This window comes from Phalaenopsis equestris, unplaced genomic scaffold (genome assembly GCF_001263595.1).
Source record: "Phalaenopsis equestris unplaced genomic scaffold, ASM126359v1 Scaffold219045, whole genome shotgun sequence".
Taxonomy (NCBI): domain Eukaryota; kingdom Viridiplantae; phylum Streptophyta; class Magnoliopsida; order Asparagales; family Orchidaceae; genus Phalaenopsis; species Phalaenopsis equestris.
In genome coordinates, this window is record NW_018237447.1 from 115,526 (window position 1) to 137,429 (window position 21,904).

At 36.0% G+C, this 21,904-nt stretch overlaps 1 protein-coding gene across 1 annotated transcript in view; it reads left to right on the forward strand.

Moving 5' to 3' along the window:
- Positions 1 to 21,904, forward strand: part of LOC110037364 (putative membrane-bound O-acyltransferase C24H6.01c) — a 98,881-nt gene that overhangs the window by 60,042 nt on the left and 16,935 nt on the right. Inside the window, 7 exon segments of the mRNA XM_020741995.1 lie at positions 6,311 to 6,435; positions 6,520 to 6,571; positions 6,790 to 6,852; positions 8,221 to 8,330; positions 8,408 to 8,500; positions 8,619 to 8,700; positions 15,343 to 15,420. Of these exon segments, the coding sequence (XP_020597654.1) occupies positions 6,311 to 6,435; positions 6,520 to 6,571; positions 6,790 to 6,852; positions 8,221 to 8,330; positions 8,408 to 8,500; positions 8,619 to 8,700; positions 15,343 to 15,420 (603 nt within the window).

The following is a 21,904-nucleotide window of genomic DNA, read 5'->3' on the forward strand; positions in this document are numbered from 1 at the left end:
GCCCCTTTCAAACTTTTCCCTCTAATCTCTATTAATGTTTTCTCCTTGCGTACGTGATTAGAGCCTTGGTGGGCGACACCTAGGAGCTGGAATTGTCTGCAGCATCATGAGTTTCCACCCTCTCCTTTTGAACTCATCAATTTATGGGTGAGAGGGGTGGGCCGGTCAGCTAAGTCTTGACGGTTCTGCTTGGACTGGTCACATAATAGGCGTAATGGTAGCCTTGTTATTTTGTTCTGAATGTAGAAGCTAATCTTCTAGATTTCTTTGTTTTAAGGCTTTGGGGTGTTGGCATGCCAAGCAAGCGGCAAAAGCCTAAATTGTTTCTGTCGTCAATATCCATTGCATTTAATGAAGTCGATATGCAGCTCAATTTACATCATATAATCAACTGGTTCTTTAATGACCAAATGGAGTAATTTGGTTCTTTGACGAAAATAGATTTGTTTGAGACCCAAGTGTCCCCACACAAATTGCAAGGGTTAAATAAGACAAGTAAGAATTGTCAATGTCCTCTATTAAGTAAGTTGATTTAACCTAGTATAAGGATGATCTTGTTTTACTCTCTTTGTTCTGGATAGTTTGTTAAGTCTTTGGTCTTGTAGACTGTATCATTGTTACTTAAAGGATCAGGTTCGAGTCATCAGCATTTTTTTCTGTATTTTTACCAAATTATTTATACTTTTTGGAATCTTTTTGAATCCACACAAGTTTTCCTAATCAAAATTTGAGGACCATGCACTTTAAAATGTTTCTAGGGAGTGTGGGGAATTAAATATTGACCTTGTAATTAACTAAGAAATTCACAAAGCTTTTTATAATTTTTAAGATTTTTAATTTTTTAATGTTTTTTTATATTTTTGAAAGCTTTATATGTTTTTCCCATTTTATATATTTTAATCTTCTTTTTCTTCCATGAAAATTTTCTGTTTTTAATGAAATTTTCTGTCATTTATATTTTTTGCCTAAATAAAAATATGCTAAATTTATCTGTATCTGGGTCGCATGGCTTGGGGTCAGTTTTGTTGGAGTACTGGAAACCCAGTGATCACCATGTCAATTGAATGAAAGTCAAACCAAAATATAAGTTTGCATGCTTTACTAGGTAACTTGACCTTGAATCAATTCATCTTAATGCTATTTCATCTTACATGGGGTCAAATTATTGATGAAAGATGTAATTTCATCTTTACATGATATCGAATTAGTTTTGAAAGATGTGCTTTAATGAAAGTTTCTGAAACTCCATTTGTGTATTCTGCTTGAGAAAATATTTCTTTGTATAAATGTCATGACAATTAGACATAAATCCAAGACTCTAGGGGTCTGTGAATGGAGCTTCAAGAGATGGTTCTTTTGCATTTTGAAGCTAGAACCTCGTTATTTGGCCATCATGAGGAGGTAGCGAGGAGTGTCTTTACTCAACCTCACCTACAAATTTTTCTAGTTTATTGTGAACGAAAAGTACAAATATGACACCTTTCTAGGTTTCCTAGAATGTGCCTAAAGAGTGAATTTAGCAGGAAGAGCTTGTGGAATATCTAGGGAATGAGAATATTGGAGGTTGACGATGTTTGGTAAGATGTAGGGGGCATTAGGTAGCTATCTGAGCTGCGAACTCTGAAGAGACCTCAAAACACTAGTTCCAATGAGGCACGATTGTCAAGGGAGATCCGTCATCTATTCCTGAGCAAGCTGTAAACTTAGCACTCATAAAAAGAAGATGATACGATCTCCTTAGTGCAAAAAAATAGAGAATAAGATCTCCAAATACAAAAGCATAAGCTGTTTCAAAAATAAGAAAATAATAAGATATAAATAGTTCTCACTAATAACAACCCTAATTCTAATTTAAAATAAAATATAGCCCACAAGGCTTTGCCTGTTGAAGAAATTTTGAATTGAGAATTTTTAGTAGGGAAAATTCCCGTCAAGAAAACATCGGGGCTAGGAGAGGATCCTTATTATTCTCAGTAAACACTTGGATCTCACTGCCTTGTGTTCTTTCTCACAAAACTCATATGTAGATTTCTAAATTAGCTGCTCATTACTCGTATTTGGTCATCTGTTTGGGATTGCACTACTGAACTTAATTGAAACTTAGTACCCAACTTATTCCATAGAGCCTTTCAGAAATAACTTAAAAAAAACTATAATCTTTATGATGACATGACGAACCTCCTTCAGTAGTGACAACTTAGGAAATAAACTAAAATTCATAAAATCCTAAAATCCTTTTAGCAGGGGCTAGTATGTGTCTGGTATTTGCTCCTTGAACTCATTGCCTTTTTTAATAACCAATACTAGTCATTTTGTGCTTCTCTTAAATTTTGCAAAAAGATGGTTTGTGGCACCTTATCCTCAAGCTCTGTATGAATATCCATTATCACAGACTGCTTCCAAGTCAAGGGTAGAATGCATTTCTCATTTTTTGTGAAAGAATGTTTTCTTAGAACCTTTATGATGCGTGTAACGATCATACTACCTGGTGCGACCTAACAGGATATGACAAACATTCATAGGTACCACATTTGCTTTTGAAGCCTTTCTCCCATAGAAACTCTACGAGGCATCCCTTGTCAACTGCGATCTTATTCTTTTCCTTCAACCATGGAAGGGAATATGGTTGGGTGCATTTTGGTGTTGCTAGATTCAATTTGTCAACCATGTGGGTAAACACCACATTCTCACAAATGCTTGCTTCTATGATAAAATTTATCGTCTTTATCTTCACAGTGCAATAGGTATGAGAGGTATTGTGACAAAGCCATTGTTGCTCTTTCGTAGGCTCAACCTGAAGAATATGTCAAACACTAGTATCTCTCCCTTATCAGTTGGAACCGATACTTCTCTCTAACACTTTCATTCTTTCTTGTGTCACTATTCATTTCATCTATTGTTCTTTGCTCAATGATTGTGATCATCATCTTTTTTGGATAAACATACACAATCTGTCTAAAATCGTGGCACTCGAAGCACTTTCAATTTGAGACTGCTTTGGGAGTGCTAGTAGTCTCCATCTTTTTTCCACTCTGAATTTGTTTTTCTTAAGAGGGGTTGACTTGGGTGCTTCAATGAGGATATATTTGCTACTTGATTATGGTGTTGAGCTCTATCTGTAGGGTATGGTCGTCACCTGGTGATGTTAATTCCTCTTATTTAAAGCTAGGGGCGTATATATCGATTAGGGACCAATACGACAGTAGTTGTATCACATTACTAATATATATTTTGTCTTCCCAATTTATGCTCCTTTAGTTCTACCAAGTCACATTTCAGAATGAATTGATCAAATTTAATTGTGTAATTTTCTACAAAAGATTCTCTTTGACTCAAATTGTGGACTTTTATGAACATTTCCTGTCGGTAATGCAGAAGAATATTTCTGTTGCTTTTCTCTTTTCACCTTAGACCACGTTGTGGTCTTTTTTCTGCTATTGAAGGTGTTTAAGTTCCACCATAAGAAAGCGATCTTTTTGAGTTTGATGGACGCCAATTTTACTCTTTTATTCTAGGGAACATCTTTATACTCAAATTTTTGTTCCATTGTTTGGAATCAATCAATGAATTCATCTTAATCTAAACGTCCATCAAAATTTGAGTAGTCAATCTCACTCCGAAATCTCAGTCTCCTTTGATATTTCATGTCGAATCATCAGGGTATTGGTTGGAAACTTACTAATAAAAATAGTTCACCTCCTCCTCTTGATTAGGTGAATAACGCGTTATTGTGGCTGTGAGCGACCTCTTCTTGTTTCTTATCTTAAAGTTGGCAAGCTTTTGGTTCATTCAGAGGTTTTTCCTTGCATGTCTTTCATCGTAAGCTTCTTGACACCTCTTTACATGTTTTTCCTAGGAAGCATTGCCCTTTTTTCTTAGTCTTGGTTTCGACGTGCGTAGGGTTGTGGATCAATGTTTGGCTATGGGCTTAGGGTTTTGGTGATACGCATCGGGGTGGAATTTTGGTGTAAGAATATTAGCTTTTGAAAAGTTAGGGACAAGACTAGCAATTGCGGTTTGAATAACTAGCATATTGAGTTTATCGAAGGTTTATATGATGTGAATATTAGTTTCGAGTGTAAGAAAGACAAATCACTAAAAATTTAGGGTTTGGCTTGATCTGATATCAAACAACACCTTTTTAGGGTTTTTTTAAAGTTTGAGGAAGTGGATTTAGCAAGGAATGGTTGTGGAATAGGTAGGGAATGAGAGTATGAGAGGTCGACGACATTTGACCTGGAGTAGGAGGTATTCTGTGGCTATCCAGGCGAAGAACAACAAAAAGAACCACAACACATTAGTTCCAACAATGTATGAATGCGGAGGGAGATTTACCACTTGTTTTTTAGCAAGCTACTGACACGTCACTTGCAAAAGGAAGATGATACAACTGTTTTAGAGTAGAAATCATAGAATAATATCTCCAAATACAAACACAAGCTTAAGTCTTCAAAAACAAGAAAATAATAAGATATAAATTGTTTCCCCTCAAAATAACCTTAATTCTAATTTAAAAATTAAAAAAATAAAGCCCACAATACTGCCCACCTAGAAACCTGAATCGAGAGTTTCCAGGTAGGAAAATTTTTACTATAGACCTCACGGGATGGTATCTCTGTATCTGTTGATCCTTTGTAGGGCTGTAAATGAATTGAGCTTGAGTGAGCTCAGGCTTAGCTCGTGTTCGGCTCGTTCGAAATTGATCGTGTTCGATATCGACTCGTGTTCGAAATTGACTCGTGAACAGCGTGTTTGTGTTTGACTCGATTAAATATTATTGTTCATGTTTGACTCCTGTTCGGATTGAAATTGACTCATTAAAATTCTTGTTCATGTTCGACTCCTGTTCGGATTGAAATTGACTCATTAAAATTAATTGAAAAAAATAGATGTAAAGTGTTGGATTCGAACCTGCAGCACTCCTGTGCAATAGAAGAAATGGAACCACATGATCATACGAGCTATTATGATTTAAATTTAGACATAAATACATATAATATATTATTATATAAATAATATACATTATATATAATATATTATTATATATATAAGATATATAATTTCTTTATTTCGAGCTAAAACGAGCCAAACACGAGCGTACAAAGTTTGCTCTTGTTTGACTTGTTTATTTAACGAGCGAGCCAAACACGAGCTACTTAACGAGCCGAACATGAGCTGTACGCAAACAACAAGCTTTTTTGATAGCCCTAATCACGTGTAGTGGGATCACCCAATCCACGATTACATGGAAACGCAAACAACAAGCTTTTTTGATAGCCCTAATCATGTGTAGTGGGATCACCCAATCCACGATTACATGGAATCTCGCGGAATCGGGACAAGCTCCCACCAGTTCTATGCTTCGTTAGATGAAATGTGTTTTGTTTTTTGTGTCTTATTACTTGTTCTTAATTCCATTTTGTACTGATTTTTCTTTCCCATGTATCAATGTTCAAAGGAGGATTTTATACTTTTTTGCTTATCCAAATATTCATGCTCATGCTACCTAAGTTTCCTCAAGTGTAGTTGTTCATGTTTGCAAACTCGCACAAAATGAAATGGTGGGGAGAGAATCATGCTGGCAAGGTCTCCCATTTTAGTGGCCTTGAAGATTTGTTTGACTTGGGTTTCAAGTCATATCTAATTTCTTAACTATAAATGATCATATTTCAAAAAGTATTGTTTAATGATTTTGCTTTAGCAATCATCTGATTTTCCATTTACAATAGGTTCTTTTGTCTCCTAAATGTACATTATTGAGCACATATACTTCTAGTTGGTTGCAGTGCTATTTCAGTGACTTTTTTAGACGCATTTGCAAATCAGGGCTATAGTAGTGAGCTGTTTGGCACGTCTACTTCTTTGAATATTCAAGAAAAACTACCAACACTCTAACGACTTCTCTTACATTGTGAATATCTGCTTGACATATATTTTACACAAATAGCCCCATTAATCATTTGAAATGTGATTGATTAGCTCTATATCATAACGAGCACTATAATTTTGAAGTCTGTTGGAAAATTGGAATAAATTTATACTTTAAGTAATATTATTTATCTGTATTTTAATTGCTTTCTAACCATGTAATTATCCTACATTTTTCATTAGTTTCCATGTCCCTGTTTGGCATCCCCTTGCCCGTCTTGGCATTATAGTTGCGCTCTTTTTATTTGCATGACATACATTTTTCAACCATTACTTAAACTATGATGTATGTTATATTATGTACATATTCTAAATTTGATGTCAAGCAACTTTTCAGGATTCTGCTCCTTGTTTCTGCTGACTAACTTTAGAAACATTGCAGCTAGACGCACCTCAGAAGAGTCGCTCAGTTGTAAATGTGGTTTTCTATGGATTAAGATGGGTTCTTTGTTTTGGATTAATGGAAACAATGACTCATTTTTTATATTACAATGCCTTTGCAAATAGGTGAGGCCCTTTTTAGTTCAGTCAATTACTATTCTTTTAATTTTTACTTCTTTTTATTCATTTTTATAATTTCTTGTCTTCTAGTGGCTTATGGAGGCAATTTTCACCCCTGGAGATCTTCATTATTGGATATGGGGTATGATGCAATCCACAGATTATCAAAATGCGAAAGCATCTTTACTATTATTACTAGTTCTTACTCGGTAACTTTCCTTTAATAATATGTTTCTAATTATGAATTGGCCTGTTCTATTCTTTGTATGGAGGGTGTTGCACCATTATTTGAGGGATTCTTTTTTCGGATGAACTTGTGCTTCTGTGATTTTTTGATATTTTTGGTTTATTTTATGACAGGTCATAAACTTTATGTGGTTGAAGTTCTTACTTATCTGGCGCTATTTCCGGTTTTGGTCCTTGGTAAGCTTATGTGGCTGCAGTTTTATTTTCTGAAATTATCATAGTTTTACAAGTTACAGATTTGTGTTCTTTATTTTCTGATTGGCAGTTTTCTAGTTTATTTTCAAAACTGTGATAAGTTCTGTTTTGTGACTATGCAATCCTTATTGTATATCATCATTATGTTTCAAGGCTTAGTCCTGGCGGTGGTTGGAATATTAATTTTTTAGTATAATTTCTGAACTATTCGTGACTAGTTGTTTGGCCTTATGAGCCATGCTATTACTAGTCATAAAATGATACATGTCACCAAACCAATCATTTAGATTTTGATAGTACTTTGTCATGATTATGTACACTGTTCAAACAATGAATGGCTCATTGAATAAAATTCGAAGGTAAGCTTTTACCAGCCAGTTGCAGCTGAATTGATTTTTATCCTATGCCATGACTGTTGTCATATCTCTATCTTTCAAATGAACTAGTTTAATCTAAATTCCTTGCTCTCAAAGCTTCAGGACCTACGTTTTCTGTGTGAATTTATACTTATAGTGCAATTTCCATTTCCTTGTACCAAACAGTTGAGAATCCTCCTCTTCTGTGCCAAAAATTTCTGATCATTTTTTTTCCTGGGATACTAATTATCATGACATTGTTGCTACAATTGATAGTTGTTTTCTTCCTAGATGGTGTTTATGACGGTGCTGAATCGTAATGGGTAACGTTATCTTTGATTTGGTGGAAATTTATACTATTTACAGTCACTGTGATCATCTTGGATGACTTCCTAGCTTTTATCTGCATCTTACCCAATTTTGAACTATAATGCTTGATAAAAGATAGGTTTATGGTAGAAATAATTCTTAATAATTGAATTTACTGATCACATTCTGGAATTTTTTATTTAAGTTGAGAAGTTCTTGGCAAAGTAGTTTAGAGCTAATTTAGCTGTTCATGATGCTATGATTTTGTCAGGATGCAAATTATGTTCACCCATCTATGGTCAGCTCCTTGCCTGAGTGAAGTACCACTGTCACAATATAACCCTTATCCAAGAACTGACCAAGTTGTTCCACGAATAAAAAAATGTATGGAAAAATAGAATGTTTTGTATGCACACATATTTTAATTTAGACTAAATTTTGATTCAAATTTTTTTGGGTTGGATGAACAATTATTGAAATGTTATTTCTTTTTGATATCAACTCCCACATATGATTTACAGATTGCAAGGCGCATTTAACCTTCAAATGTTAAATATCCTGATTTATTGACATCTAAACACCTTTTTTGTTGTACTCATGTTCTAGAAAAATGCGTTATAATAATTGTAAATCTATCAAATAAGAAACTTAATCCAGGTTTATTGATGTTTTATTTCCATTGCAGGTTGCAGGAATCGAGACCATTGAAAACATGCCCATGTGTCTCAATAATTGTTATAGCTTGGAGACCTTTTGGAAGTCTTGGCACGCATCTTTCAATAAATGGATTGTTAGGTATACTGCATATTTTTTGTCCTTTAATTTGTTATTTCTACTTTTTAACTTAAAGTACCATTTAAAATTTCTTACAGATATATGTACATTCCTCTTGGTGGTTCTCAGAAAAAGCTCTTCAATATGTGGATTATCTTCACTTTTGTTGCATTATGGCATGATATAGAGTGGTAAAGTTTTCCACAATCATATTATTGTATTTCAAGAATCAAGTTTATTGGATTGATTGGCATAGAGTTGCTTTGCAAATATGGCTTCTTGTACTGATACTTCTGCTCTCACACACAGGAAGCTTATTTTGTGGGCGTGGCTCACCTGTATATTTTTTATCCCAGAATTAGTAATTAAATCATCCATTTCTTCATTTACGGTAACTTTTTTTTTACCTCGTAGTAATATGCATTTATCATTTAATAATGCTGCAAATGGGAATCATTGACTTTTTTCTTTATAATATTGTGGTGATGTAATTAACTAGTTCGTTTATGACACATCAATGGGTATTTACATATGTACCACACAATTCTTATGTATTTATATATCCAACACCTAAACAGTCATATTTACATGCATACCACTCAAAATTTTTATATCACTTGAATTTCAGCATCACATCAAAAGTACTACAATCATTATCTTTTGAATGTCAAATACATCTTTTCATGCATAGGTTGTGATGCCAAGGTGTTATTAAGTGTAAATATCAAACTTTGGGTGTAAATACATAAGAATTGTATGGTATTGTTGACCTCATTTTTGAGGTCATTTCTTTTTTCTTAGGGTCTCAGAATCTAACTCTAGGAGTTCCTATTGACCATCTTAGAAAATTAGAATTGGGACCTACCATTTTAGAAATTCTAAAATACTTCCTATTTTCCTGTGATGTCTAGCATTTATGGTCTCAAAACCATCGTCTTATGTACGAGTGGTTAATGACTATTATGTGAAGACTCAAGGAGAAGTCTCCAATAGGACCTCAAGCCCTAGGAAAACCTCCTTACGACTTTATCGTCACATACACACACTAAATACATAAATACACAAAATTCACACACAAAATTCACAAAATTGCACGAGGTCGGACTTCAATTGAGCCAAAGGATAGGTGAAAATGCAAACTTCTCCGGAAGACCCCCGATGACGAAATGGGTTGCGCCAACGCGTCCTAGACACCAATTTTATTAGAAAAGAACACCCATATTGCCATATTTCCGACATGAGAAAATTTGCACGTAAATCGATGAATTCGTTAAAACGACATCTGACGGCGAAACGAACAGCGCCAGCGCGTCCGGAACGTCAATATTACCTAAAAATGATACCAATTTTGTTATGTTTTGACGCACAGTTGAAAAGTATGAATTGAATTTTATTTTTAAGAAATATTAAATTATTTTATATCTTTATCACTTATATTATTATTAAAACCCTAAGCCTTATTTAAGGCTCCACCCGCATGCTTAAACCCTTCGTTCGAGCCATCTTCAGGCTCAATCCCGCGGCTCATCCCGTTCCTTGCCCGTGACCTAGCTTCCACGATGGATCCACGAGGCTCGCGTCTTCTTTCTGCTCAACCGAGCGGCTCACCTATTGGTCTTTGCCTCGTATCCAACCCTTCTCCTTCTCGAGGCTATACGCTCATGGTGTCGATTCCTTCCTTCTTCTCGGTTGGTTGGCTAGGGCGGCAAACGGTTGACATTCTCTTTTCTTTTTTTTGCCTTTTAGCTTTCTGGGGAGTTAGTTCTTGTGTGGGGGGTTGTTAAAAAATTTCTGAGAGAGAAAGAGGGTTTCTTTGAGAGAAGAAAGCTTTTGGAGGAACTTGGTGTTTTCTTTCTTTCTTCTTTAATGTTGGGAAAGCTACTTCTTTCTGCTTTTGTCGTTCGAGAGGAGATCTTCTCCCTCTTTGTTGTTCAAGGATCTTACGGCCTGGATTTGTTGAACTGTGAGTTAGGAAATTGTGGGAGGTATTTGCGTGAGGCTTTCAAGAAGGATTTTTGTGGGGTGTTTTCTTCAATTTATTTGCTTTGCTTTAAATCTGCACTAAAGAGGTATTTTTCTTCTTCTCCTCTGTTCTGTTGCCTTGCTCGAAACATGTTGCTGGAGTTGTTAAAATAAGGAAAAATGCATGCATAAACTCTGATTTTGTCTTGCCTAATGACTCATGATAACAAGTGCTGAATGTCTCTGTGGAGGCTGATTTGGGAGTTTTTTTTTATGCTAGTTGAATTAGTAGCTTAGGGAAGCATGTTTTGAATCATTTCATATGCAAGTCTTTTCCTATACTTCTATTCTTCCTATGTCTATCTGCTAAAAGATTTAACTTTTCTTTTCTCTTTACTAAATCAGTTCATTATCCAAAAAAAATGGATCTTTGAGGAAAAGAAGTGTTGTGCATGTTTATTCTGCTAAAAGATTTGACTTTTCTTTTCTCTTTACTAAATCAGTTCATTGTCCAAAAAAAAATGATCTTTGAGGAAAAGAAGTGTTGTGCATGTTTATTTGCTGCCTGAATCATTTGAGAAGCTATGGTTATATGTTCTAAAATGACACCTGTTCAATTGAATGCATGCTGAAAGTATCTTCATTTTTCTATAAAACTTAGGAGCTGTTTTAGCTCATTTGGATTAGAGTTCATGCCGGAAATGTGTTTTCTATTAAGTGAAAATTTGGCTTTGGCTCTTTTGGGAGAAATCTTGGGCTGAACATGTTTTGTACTCCCCATTTGCTGGGGCTCGGTTTTGAGTTCCAGCTCTCGGCTGAGGTTCAATTTTGTTTTGTTGCTCTCTGCTGAAGCTCAGTTTTGTTTTGTTGCTCCCTGTGGGATTGCTGTTTCGATTATGGCCCTTGCTAGGGCTCGATTTTGGGTGCCTGTTCTCTGTTGATGTTCAGCTTTGCTTTGTTATTCTCTATTGGAGCTCAGCTTTAATTATAGCCTCTTTTTGGGGCTCGGCTTTGTTTTCCTGTTCCTTAATGGGTTCAATTTTAGCTCTTTTAGAATACGTTTAAATATTGGAAAAATTTTCTTTTCCTTGATGGGATTTGGTTATGTTCTTGCTATTCCCTGATGGAGCTCGGTTTGCTGGGGCTTGGTTTTGTTTCTGTGGCTCCTTGCCTGAGACCAAATGCACCCATTTTTGATTTTAGTCTTGTCCTTTTTGTTGGAATCAAATGTATTTATTCTGGATTTTTGCTCTCGCTGTTTTGTTGAATTCAGGTATACCTATGTTGGACTGATACCTTATCCTTACTACTTGGGCTTGGGTGTGCTTTTGCAGCTCCCTGTCCCATTTCTTTTGCTCAGTTCATTATGCCTAAGTAATTGTCAGTTTTGCTATCTGCGTTGCCCCTCTTTCTCGCTCTACCCGTGAGCTTGTTTGTGAGCTTGTTTGGGGCTGGTTTGGTGGCTGTTTTGCTCCTCTTCCTAGATCTGCCCGTGAGCTTGTTTGTGAACTTGCTTGGGGCTGGTTTGGTGGCTGTTTTGCTCCTCTTCCTGACTTTACTCGTGAGCTTGTTTGTGAGCTTGTTTGGGGCTAGTTTGGTGGTTGTTTTGCTCCTCTTCCAGGTTCTACCCGTGAGCTTGTTTAGAGCTTGTTCGGGTTTGGTTTAGTGGTTGTTTTGGAGCTCTACCAGTGAGTTTCTTTGGGGCTCTTTTGGGATTGTTTTGGTGGTTATTTCTTGCCTCTACCCGTGAGCTTAAATGTATGGTTGACCTATTTACAAAATCTGAAAGTCATGGTTGGCATATTTGCAAAATCTGAAATATTTGTGGGGCTTATTTGCAAAACCTGAAATATTTGTGGGGCTTATTTGCAAAACCTGAAACATTTGAGTGGTGTATTTGCAAAATCTGAGGTGTATTTGCAAAATCTAAAGGTGGCGTATTTGCAAAATTTGAAATATGTGGGTGGCTAGTTTGTGAAAATCTGAAATGATTTGATGATTCCTTTGCAAAATCTGGAATCATTTAGTGTTCTTGTTACTTGTAAAAAAAAAATCTGAAAGCTATGCTCTAGTCACTTTGCAAAAATCTGAGAGTTTCTTTATTTATTTTACAAAGTTTGGAAGCATTGATGTTACTTGCAAAAATCTGAAATTTTTATGTTGTTTATTTGCAAAAATCTAAAACTATTGGGGAGTTTATTTACGAAAATCTGAAATGCATGATAGGTGGAATATTGATTTAAGGCTCTATGTTCATTCCCTATCATTGCTACGTGTTTTCCCATTTGTTGAGGCTCGGTTTTGACTCTTTGGAGCTGGATAAAGGCTAAAAACATTTCTCTGTTTTCCCCATGTATTGGACTTGATTTAATTTAAATGATGATCTGTTTTTTTCGGCTCTTGTGTTTTGCTTGGATTTAGCTTTATTCTCATTTCCTCTGGATGCGGGCATTCTCCTTTAGTTCTTTTATGATTGAAGATGTTTGATTTGGGATTGGTTTTCTCCTTCATTGTTCCTGGCCGCAAATCTTAATGTGGTGAATTTTCACCTTTGTTGTGAAGGTAGGTTCATTGATTGGGTGAACCGTACTTGGAGCACTTTCTAGTAATATGTTTGTCTATTCTAGTAATATGTTTGTGCTACATTTTTAAAGTTTTATTCGTCACATTCTGAAGCTTTATTCGTGAATGTTTAAATTACATTTTGAGGCTCTTAAACCCTTTTTTGAGATTGATTCGATTTTTTTTACGAGTTTTAAACGCCTTTAGGCCGATGCACTTATGATTTCATTTTAAACTTTACCGATTTGACTTTATTTTAAAAGTGGATTGACCTCTTTTCGTTTGTTTTGTTTTCTTTTTCTTTAACGGTCAAGTTAAAAATGAGAATTTCCGATTTAACTATTTTCAGAAATGATTCATGATCTTAAAGAAAAATATGAGGAAAAGAGAAAAGGAGAGAGAATTAAAAATGAAAATTGCTCTGTTGAGATGATAAAAATCTAAGGAAGAAATATGATAGTAAACCATTCACCATTCCTTTTATATAAGAAAGGTAAAATTGTAATTGGAAGAATAGTTGAGAGTTGGGGGAAGGTGAGAGTTTAGATAACAATTAGAAGTATTGATTGAAAGATCAGCAGACTTACATTTAGGTTCCTTAAGCTTTGAATAAACATAAACTCAATTGTTTTAATTAGGATTAAAGCACATTTCACAACCCTTTTGCCAAAATTATAGGTTTATTCCTAGGTCTTAGGAGCACACCCTGAGAGAGTTTATCCTTCTAATTTTCAAATAAACCTAAGAAGCCAGACATCTGACCCTAGTTCATGAGTTAATTAGGGCACTAGACACGAGGGTGCACTAGATTGTGATTCATGACTGATTTAATTAAATCAAATAATGAAATTCTTGTCTTAACTTGACCAAAACTGAAACCCAATGCTCTAGGATTTGAGCTTGAGTCTTGCACTCAGATCCTCCTGGCAATTGGGGACATTCTCAATATCACAAATAAATCTTCTATTCTTGGTTTTTTATATGTGATATTGTGTTTTGTTTTGTTTGTTTGTCTTTTTCCTACGATTTGTCGGTTTTCTCGAGTTTTTCAGGTCGTGTTTTCTCTTGTTTACACAACACATACTAGCTAAGCTTAAAGGAACAACAGTTCTCTCAAATATACAGGTTTAATTTACATTACATCATTTTATTTCACATGTTATATTGTTCTCCTAGCCTATTATACTGTTTTCCTAGCCTGTTATACTGTTTCCCTGGCATTTATATTGTTCTCCTAGTCTGTCATACTATTCTCCTAGCATATTATATTATTTATTTCTTCTTTTATATCACATGTTTTATTTGCTTTGATACACATTATACCTTAGTATAGGAAACATAGTGGTTATATATAGGATTAACGACAAACCTGGAGGTGCTACAGCTAGGAGCTTGGAGCAAATACCGTGGGTAGCACGACGAGGACATTCAAAAGAGCTACAACAAAACTAAATGCATAACACTATACACTTTCCTTAGTTTAAATAACAACTCCTAGGATTTCGAGGTAGTTTGCCTAGTCCAGCGTAAACCCTCATCTATCACCCTTAGGCTTTTGCACAACCCTGGTTATGCAATTATAATCCTAACATTTTAGGATTCCAAGGTTACTGTATGGTAATGTGTAAATCCTCCTATCTTTTTATGCTATTTGCACGATCAGATATTGTGCGAACATAAGTCCTAAATTATAAATAAATTGCAGGATTAAATATTAAATAACATCATTTCAAAGATATAAAAAAGATAATTTCAAAGATATAAAGCCAAACAGTAGGATAGTTGGAGGTCACTAGGGTTCTCCCCAGATCTATGATATCCCCTACTCTTCGCTCATTTGGATTCCTTAAAATAACTGTTCCTATTTGGGTCATTCCCATTTGATTTTCTCATATCCAATCTTGGAAACTTAAACTTTGAAATCTGGAAAGTAAAACCACTGATCTTAATCGAGAGTTTTCTTAAGTGACCAAGGTCATTTAAGATGTAATTAACTAGGGGCTTGCCTCTATAGGGAACTTGGAACCCGGTAAAATAAACCATATATAATCTTTATATTATGTAGGGGAACTTGTTGGCCTCATATAAAATATTTCGCAGACCAAATGAATGTCACAAATTCTTTAGTTTAGTTGATTGAGTTTAGTTCTTTAATTTAGGTGATTGAGCCTACTACAAATGATATGCTTATTCTTCGGGATAAGTGTATTATTTGTGGTATCATGCTTAGTCACCCAAACTATTCAAAATGTGAGACTCGTTTGATCTCACCTGTTTTTAAATCGAAATGTTACTTTCAAAAATCATATTCATATTAAAACTATTTTCATATTTTTCTTATATTTTTCAAAACTAAAATTAAAATGGCTGACAGGTATGTGTGTAAATTTCTCCACCACATCAATTCACTATTTACTTCAATTGGCCTGTTTTATTGGCTACTTCAGTCAAGTTTCTGGTTTTTTTTTGTAATGGATTGTTCACATCCCTTTTTTGCTGTTATTTTCAGCCTAGAAGTGCTACTGGCAAGTTTGTGCTTCGAGAAATGAGCGCTGTAGCTGGGGCTGTTACCATTACTTGCCTTATGGTGTGTTTTCTAACCTTATGCTGTAGAAATTTTTTTATATCATCACATTATATTTCTGTGTCATTTACTTGACGTAGAAGTTGAGATTTGATCCACAGTTCATGGTTTGAATCGAGTGACTGGTCACTGCAGTGGTGCTATTATCTTTTTGTGAATTTTATTTAACCAACACTACTATTTTGGTCATTATATGAGAGAATTAATTATGGCAGTTTCTGTTAATAACAATTGCAATTGCGTTAATGAATATTATAAATAAACCGCTAGTGTTCTGACTCGGGATTCTATAATAATGCAATCTTAATACATTTTGAGTAGTGTAAGGAATGCTGTTGTTTAGAACCATCTTATGATCGGTTGAAGGATGAAGTGCCCTTTTTTTTTTTCTTTTAATGTTTTACATTTTAGATGGCGTACTGTTTAATTAATGGGGAAATATTGTCTTATTTATATGGAATATGCTATTGAATGGTGTGATCTTAATTTTGTATCATTAGGTTGGTCTTTAGAATTGACAAGATGATATTGTTCAAATTTTCTTGTTATATCTCAACAATTCTCTCTCCTTTCTTCGTCGTTGTTGGGAGTTTTGTTGAAACCATAGTGGCAAAGACTTACAGGATAGCTTCTTTCCCCCCACTCTCCACTTAATGTTCTTTTCCCTCAAGTTATTCTTGATGTTACTTAAACTAGTGCAATATGAGGCTCGTCTCTGCGCTTTTTATGAAAAATCTTATTGAGGCTTACGCTTCATTATCCCAACATGAGACGTATACCTCCCCAATCTGAGGCATACCTTTACTTCTCTCCTAAAAATTTTGACTCTATTCATAATTTTTTTAAAATAAAATTTTAAGTAGTATCAATATACATCGTCTACTAACATTTACACGTCACACACTAAATTTCAAGAAATAAAAGAAAAACGTATTCATAAAAATTCATGCAGTTGAAATTCTAATTATCAACATAGTTTTTATTTTAATTAATATTTTTATTGACTATTATTCATCAAAAAGTAGAAAATATTTTGGTTTAAAGACAATATGGAATGAGAGAATATAGATATGAATAAGGATAAGACGCAAAATAAATAATTCATTATGCGATGAATCTTATGAAGATCAATTGGGTGATCGGAGTAATATAGACTTTAAATTTAAAAAATTAAATAATGATGTTTTTTTATATTCTTATTTAAGTAGGGAGTAGTATGAGCAAGAGGGAAGCATAAATGTTGAACTTATTTTGATTTTGTTTTGTTTTTTTAGTATTTTAATTTAATATATTAGCTTACTTTGATTGTTTGATGTTTGCATGACCTATCTTTTTTCATTATTTGATATTAGGACATTAACGTTGTACTTCTAATTTTATGCAATTAATCAATTTTACTTAGTTAGAATGTCATGTTACTTTTTAATTTATTATTAAATTAGAATATTAGTATATTATTTCATATTTCACACTATAGTTTATACAATATTTGTTAATTTACACAATTTTTTTTAAATTTGAGGCTTGCGCCTCGTCTCATGAATGAAAACGCCCCAATAGCCAATTGCGCATTTTTAAACATTGATTCATGATTCTAGTAGAAAATATATGCATCTATTAATTTTCTATGTTGTCATGCCCACGACGGCCCCCTTCTGTGAGTTGACAAGGGACATAATAGTGGCGAGTGTGGTTCATCTAATTGAATATCCCTCTAACACCCATTTTGACATCCTACTCGCCAAATAGAGTGGGAGACATACTTGATCACCCAAATTCACCCTAAACAACACTTGTGCATTACAACGATTAGATACAAAATAAATTAACTTAACTATTCAAATTAAGCGGAGGCAATCCAAAATTTATCATTTGAATATATCTGCAGAGCATATAATTGCCCCAAAATATTTATAAAAAGTATAAATTTCATATATTGGCTTATCGCAAAATTATATATTTTACAGCAAAATATAATCCAAAAGATTGCGCTAACACTACTCGACCTCAATCTTTCTTGATACCGAGTTTAACCCAAATCACAACGGAAATGCAAATCTTATTGCTGAAAATCAAAAGAGTTAAAACGAAGACTCATGACAACAAATAAATTACAACCCAGACATAAAAGACACCGACGAGGGTGATGGATGACAGTTTGACAGTAGGTAGGGGTCGAATTGGAGGGTGTTGTTGGGGCAGAAGGATTGGAAGTGGGTTTTGGCAGCAGGCAGAAGGCAAGGATGGGGTGGCGGCAAAAACAAGGTGGCTGGAAGAAGGCTGTCGATAGCCAATGGAAATTGCAGGGTTGGCGACAACAACTGAGAAGATTGAAGGAATTTTAGCAACAAGTAGAGGGGGTCAGGGATGTTGACACAACAAGCAGGGGTCCTAGCGGGAGTTGCGGCAATGGGTAGGGTGATTGGGCGGTCATTACAGTGAGCAGGGAAAGGGAGGGGAAAAGTAGGGTTGGTGGCAATGAAACAAAATGGGGGAAGGTGCGCAGGAGGGTGGCAATGCGCAGGAGAGGGCGACAACAAACAATAAAAGAAAATATAAATACTATTTCGGGAAGAGTTACAATCATAGCACCTTCTCGCTGTCTGATACAACCCTTGAAGAGAAACGAGACGCCGACAATTTTCTTAATAGAAATCTCACAGCAAAACTAAGCATAAAAAAAAAATATAACAAATATATAGACAGTTGATAACTAGGATGGGGAGACCCCTCCCCTCGGGTGACAAGCCTAGACCAGACCAAGGGTTGGTTGACTCTTGCTCCCTCCAGTTGAACCGGTTCAACATGTTCCCACCCGGTTTAGTCTTCTAGCCCCACATTAGTCTCCCGGGTCGGAGGAGCTTTGACTTCATTCTTTGAAGCTTCTATCTGCACATTGATGTTGATGGAGTTGTTGAGACCTCTCGCGGACTGTAGCCCTAATAGCCGCCCCTGGATTTCATTTTCGACTGCACTGCCTTTCAAATATTGGAGGAGTTTTTACCACTTATGAACATATATCCATATCGATCCACTCTTTCAGTGGTTTACTACTGAATTAAACTGGGTATGCGTGTCATACATATACTATTGAAACCTCCCATATTAATCAAAAGTTGGCTCAACCTAATCTGAAGCGAGAGTAACCTGAACCTACCCGAACGGTGGTGGCCATGGTGGTATGATATGCTGAAATGCTCTCTGTCGTGACTGCCTCGTGTCTAGAATTGACATCTCAGTCTTTTATCCTCCATCATCTCTAAAACAAATCCCACAGAAGTTTCTCTGCTAGCGAGGGCACTTGCGATCTCAAACTCCGCAGAATGTAGGACGTTGTGCTTACCATCTTTAATGAAGGACTCGGTGTTTTTGAAGCCATCTCGCTGAGTTCTACAATTGAATTGTCACGGTCTCCCTAACAACAGCCGGTAGGCATCAATGGGTACCATGTCTTACCACATTTGATCTTGTAGCTGACTTCCAATCGAGAACTCCTTTCCAAAGTGCTCATGCAACGGGCAATGGCTAAGATTCTTTCGAAGATCACGTAATACTACTGTAGCTGGATGGGACAAATGGTAAATGTTGCTAAATCTATGGTTCTTTTCAGTCGAGCTACTCCGCAAGTAGGCGAAGGAGTACCATGTCTCACCAAACCTTTTTGTGAATTTTTCATAGTTGGCATCATATCCTTGTCCTCCCAAATAGGTTTCCGACAATTATCTCTTGGTCGATATGATTAGGGTATGGCTTTGAGTAGATGAAGGAGGTTTGTAGGAGTGATGTAGGGTGACAAAAAAAGTTTGAGTGGAGATAGGGTTGGATATTGGTGGATGCTATAAACTATAGTATAAGACTAGAGTTAAGCTAGCTTTGATAACAAATGATATCGAAGTTAACCCAAACAACAATAAGAAAATCAAATATTATTCTTGAATTCAAAATAGGGAAATACAATCTCACAAACGAAAATATAACTAACAACAAACCCGATAGAACAAACTCATATTAGGGTGGAGCTTAGGGGTAGTGGTGGCCAACTTTGATTTGGCCCTTTAGAGGGATAGTAATGGGTGGGAGAAGGGATGAAAGGCATGGTGGCAGCAAAGTTGTGTGAGTAATCGTGAGTGGAAGGTGCGAAACTACAAGAATGACAAGTGTGGTTGCTGTGCTTGGCGGGGGTAGGAAGAAAGAGGGTACTGGACAACAAGAAATTGGCTGGGAGAGGCTGTTATAGCTACGACAACAAGGGAGGGCGACGGGACGGTGAAGGTGAGGAGTTGCGGCAATGGTAGCTAGCTGGAATGAGAGAAACAAGTGGCTAGATGACTTGAATTGCAAGTGAACATCAAATAGGCATTGTCGTGGGTGGCCGGCGATAACTGTGAGTGATGCAGGGAACTTCAGGACAGCAAGAGGATGGCTGTCTGGGGCGGCAACAACGTGAACAGATGGTGGGAGTTGGAAAGATTGATGTGAAAATAACAACAACAGCTGTTCGGGGTCGACTACAACAATAGAGGGCGACTGAGAGTGTCGTGGAGAGAGTGTGGAAGGGGATAGGGAAGATAATCACCACATAGGAGAGATACAACTTCCCAAGGGAGAAAACGGACATTGGCGTCCATCCTAAATAATTCACACTAAAAACTAAATCTAAAACACACACACCCACACACCCACACACCCACACCCACACCCACACACACACACACCCACACACACACACACACACACACATATTTGATGGAATTAATCCATTTTTTGAGAATTTTGGCCTTTTTTTTGACAGATAATATCTGATGATGCTCCCTCTGCTGGCTCTAGAGAGCCTCAAATGCAAGTTATGGGTGCAAATATTTGCAGGGGAAAGTATATAAACTAATAGGAGGGTTTTTTGTTATTTTTGTTATGCTTTTTTTATTTATTTGATGGTCAATTCGGTTTGCTAGGACAAATAGTGATTATTAGGAGGGTTGTTTGTTATTTTTGTTATGCTTTTTTTATTTATTTGATGGTCAATTCTGTTTGCTAGGACAAGTAGTGATTTCAAGTTAATGGCTACAAATTTATAATCACTCAAAATGTTTGTAAACTTGATTCCATTTCTTCCACTTTTTTCATCCAAAAACAAAAACAACTTGGGGATTCCTATTTTTGTATGTTTTATGTTATTATAGACTGATGAACGTTATATTTAGTTACTCGGTATAACTTTTTCTTTTTTTGGAAGATTTACATCCACTCCACTCAATTCTTATTTATTTGCATATCTAACACCAGTCCACTCAATTAAAAGGTCAGTATCGCTCTTAGCGGGGTTTTGCAGGGAAGAGATGCCCTTGTCTATTTCGTAAGCGGGAGACGCCTGCTTGATTGAGAGCTTATAAAAACTAATTTTTTATATTGTTCTTTACTCATCATTAGTAGGTTGTAAATATGCATTCCAAAATATGAAAATTTTATAATCCATTTCAAATGTTCATCTACTATTCATATAACTATATGCTCAAAAGATTTACTATATATATATATATAATTTAAATAGAAATGCAACACAACATTCTTAGTGTCTCGAATTTATATCGAAATATATATATATATATATATATATTTATTTATTTATGTGAAATAAAAAACATGTCGTTCCGCTCTGCTAGGGTTCTGCCCCATGGTGAACCCTAGCGTCTCGCGTTGCTTTCGGCTTCAAGATTTACTTGTGTCGCGTAGTTTTGCGTCAATTGCTTCCATTCGTGTCGTCTAGCGTTTGCTTTCGCGTCTTGTCTGGCGGCAGTGCTGCGGTCGGCCTGCGTCTCGTCTGTGACAGAGCCGCTCGACAGCCTGCGTCTCGTCTGCAACAGAGCCGCTCGAATGTCTGCTCAGCTCTGCCTCTGGCGCCTGCGACAGTGCCGCTCGACACCCCTATTCGTGCAGTTTCTCACTATGCTGCAGGTTGACACTGACTGCGGTAATGGCCTCAGGGATTTCCTGTGCCGTCGCCCTCGCTGGTGATAAACCAGCCAAACCCTCCTATGCTACAGTGGTTCACAAATGCAGCTCCCATTTTCAGCTCGCAGATAGTGCGATATTCCTACAGATTTACCATGATTTTGTTGAAGGAAATGACGATTGCAATCTCATAAAAAAATAATAGAAAAAGACGGGCAAACCGACAATTTTCGTCTCTGAAGCTGAAATTTTAACTACTGTAGGAAAATACAAATTTACACTAGTTGGAAAGTTCCAATTAGGTTGCCATAAGATGGAGATCATCAGAAAATTTTTTGAAGATTTCAAACTAGTTAGAGATTGACAGATTACATATGAAATTGCTCAAATGGACCCCTCATTTTGATCCAAGTCAAGCGCTTATCTGGTTCTCGTTACCTGAACTCAAGATTCAATTCTTTAACCTACATATCTTATCTGCAATTGAGACTATCCTTGGAAAAACTTTTACAGGTAAACTTAACTACAGTTCATTTCT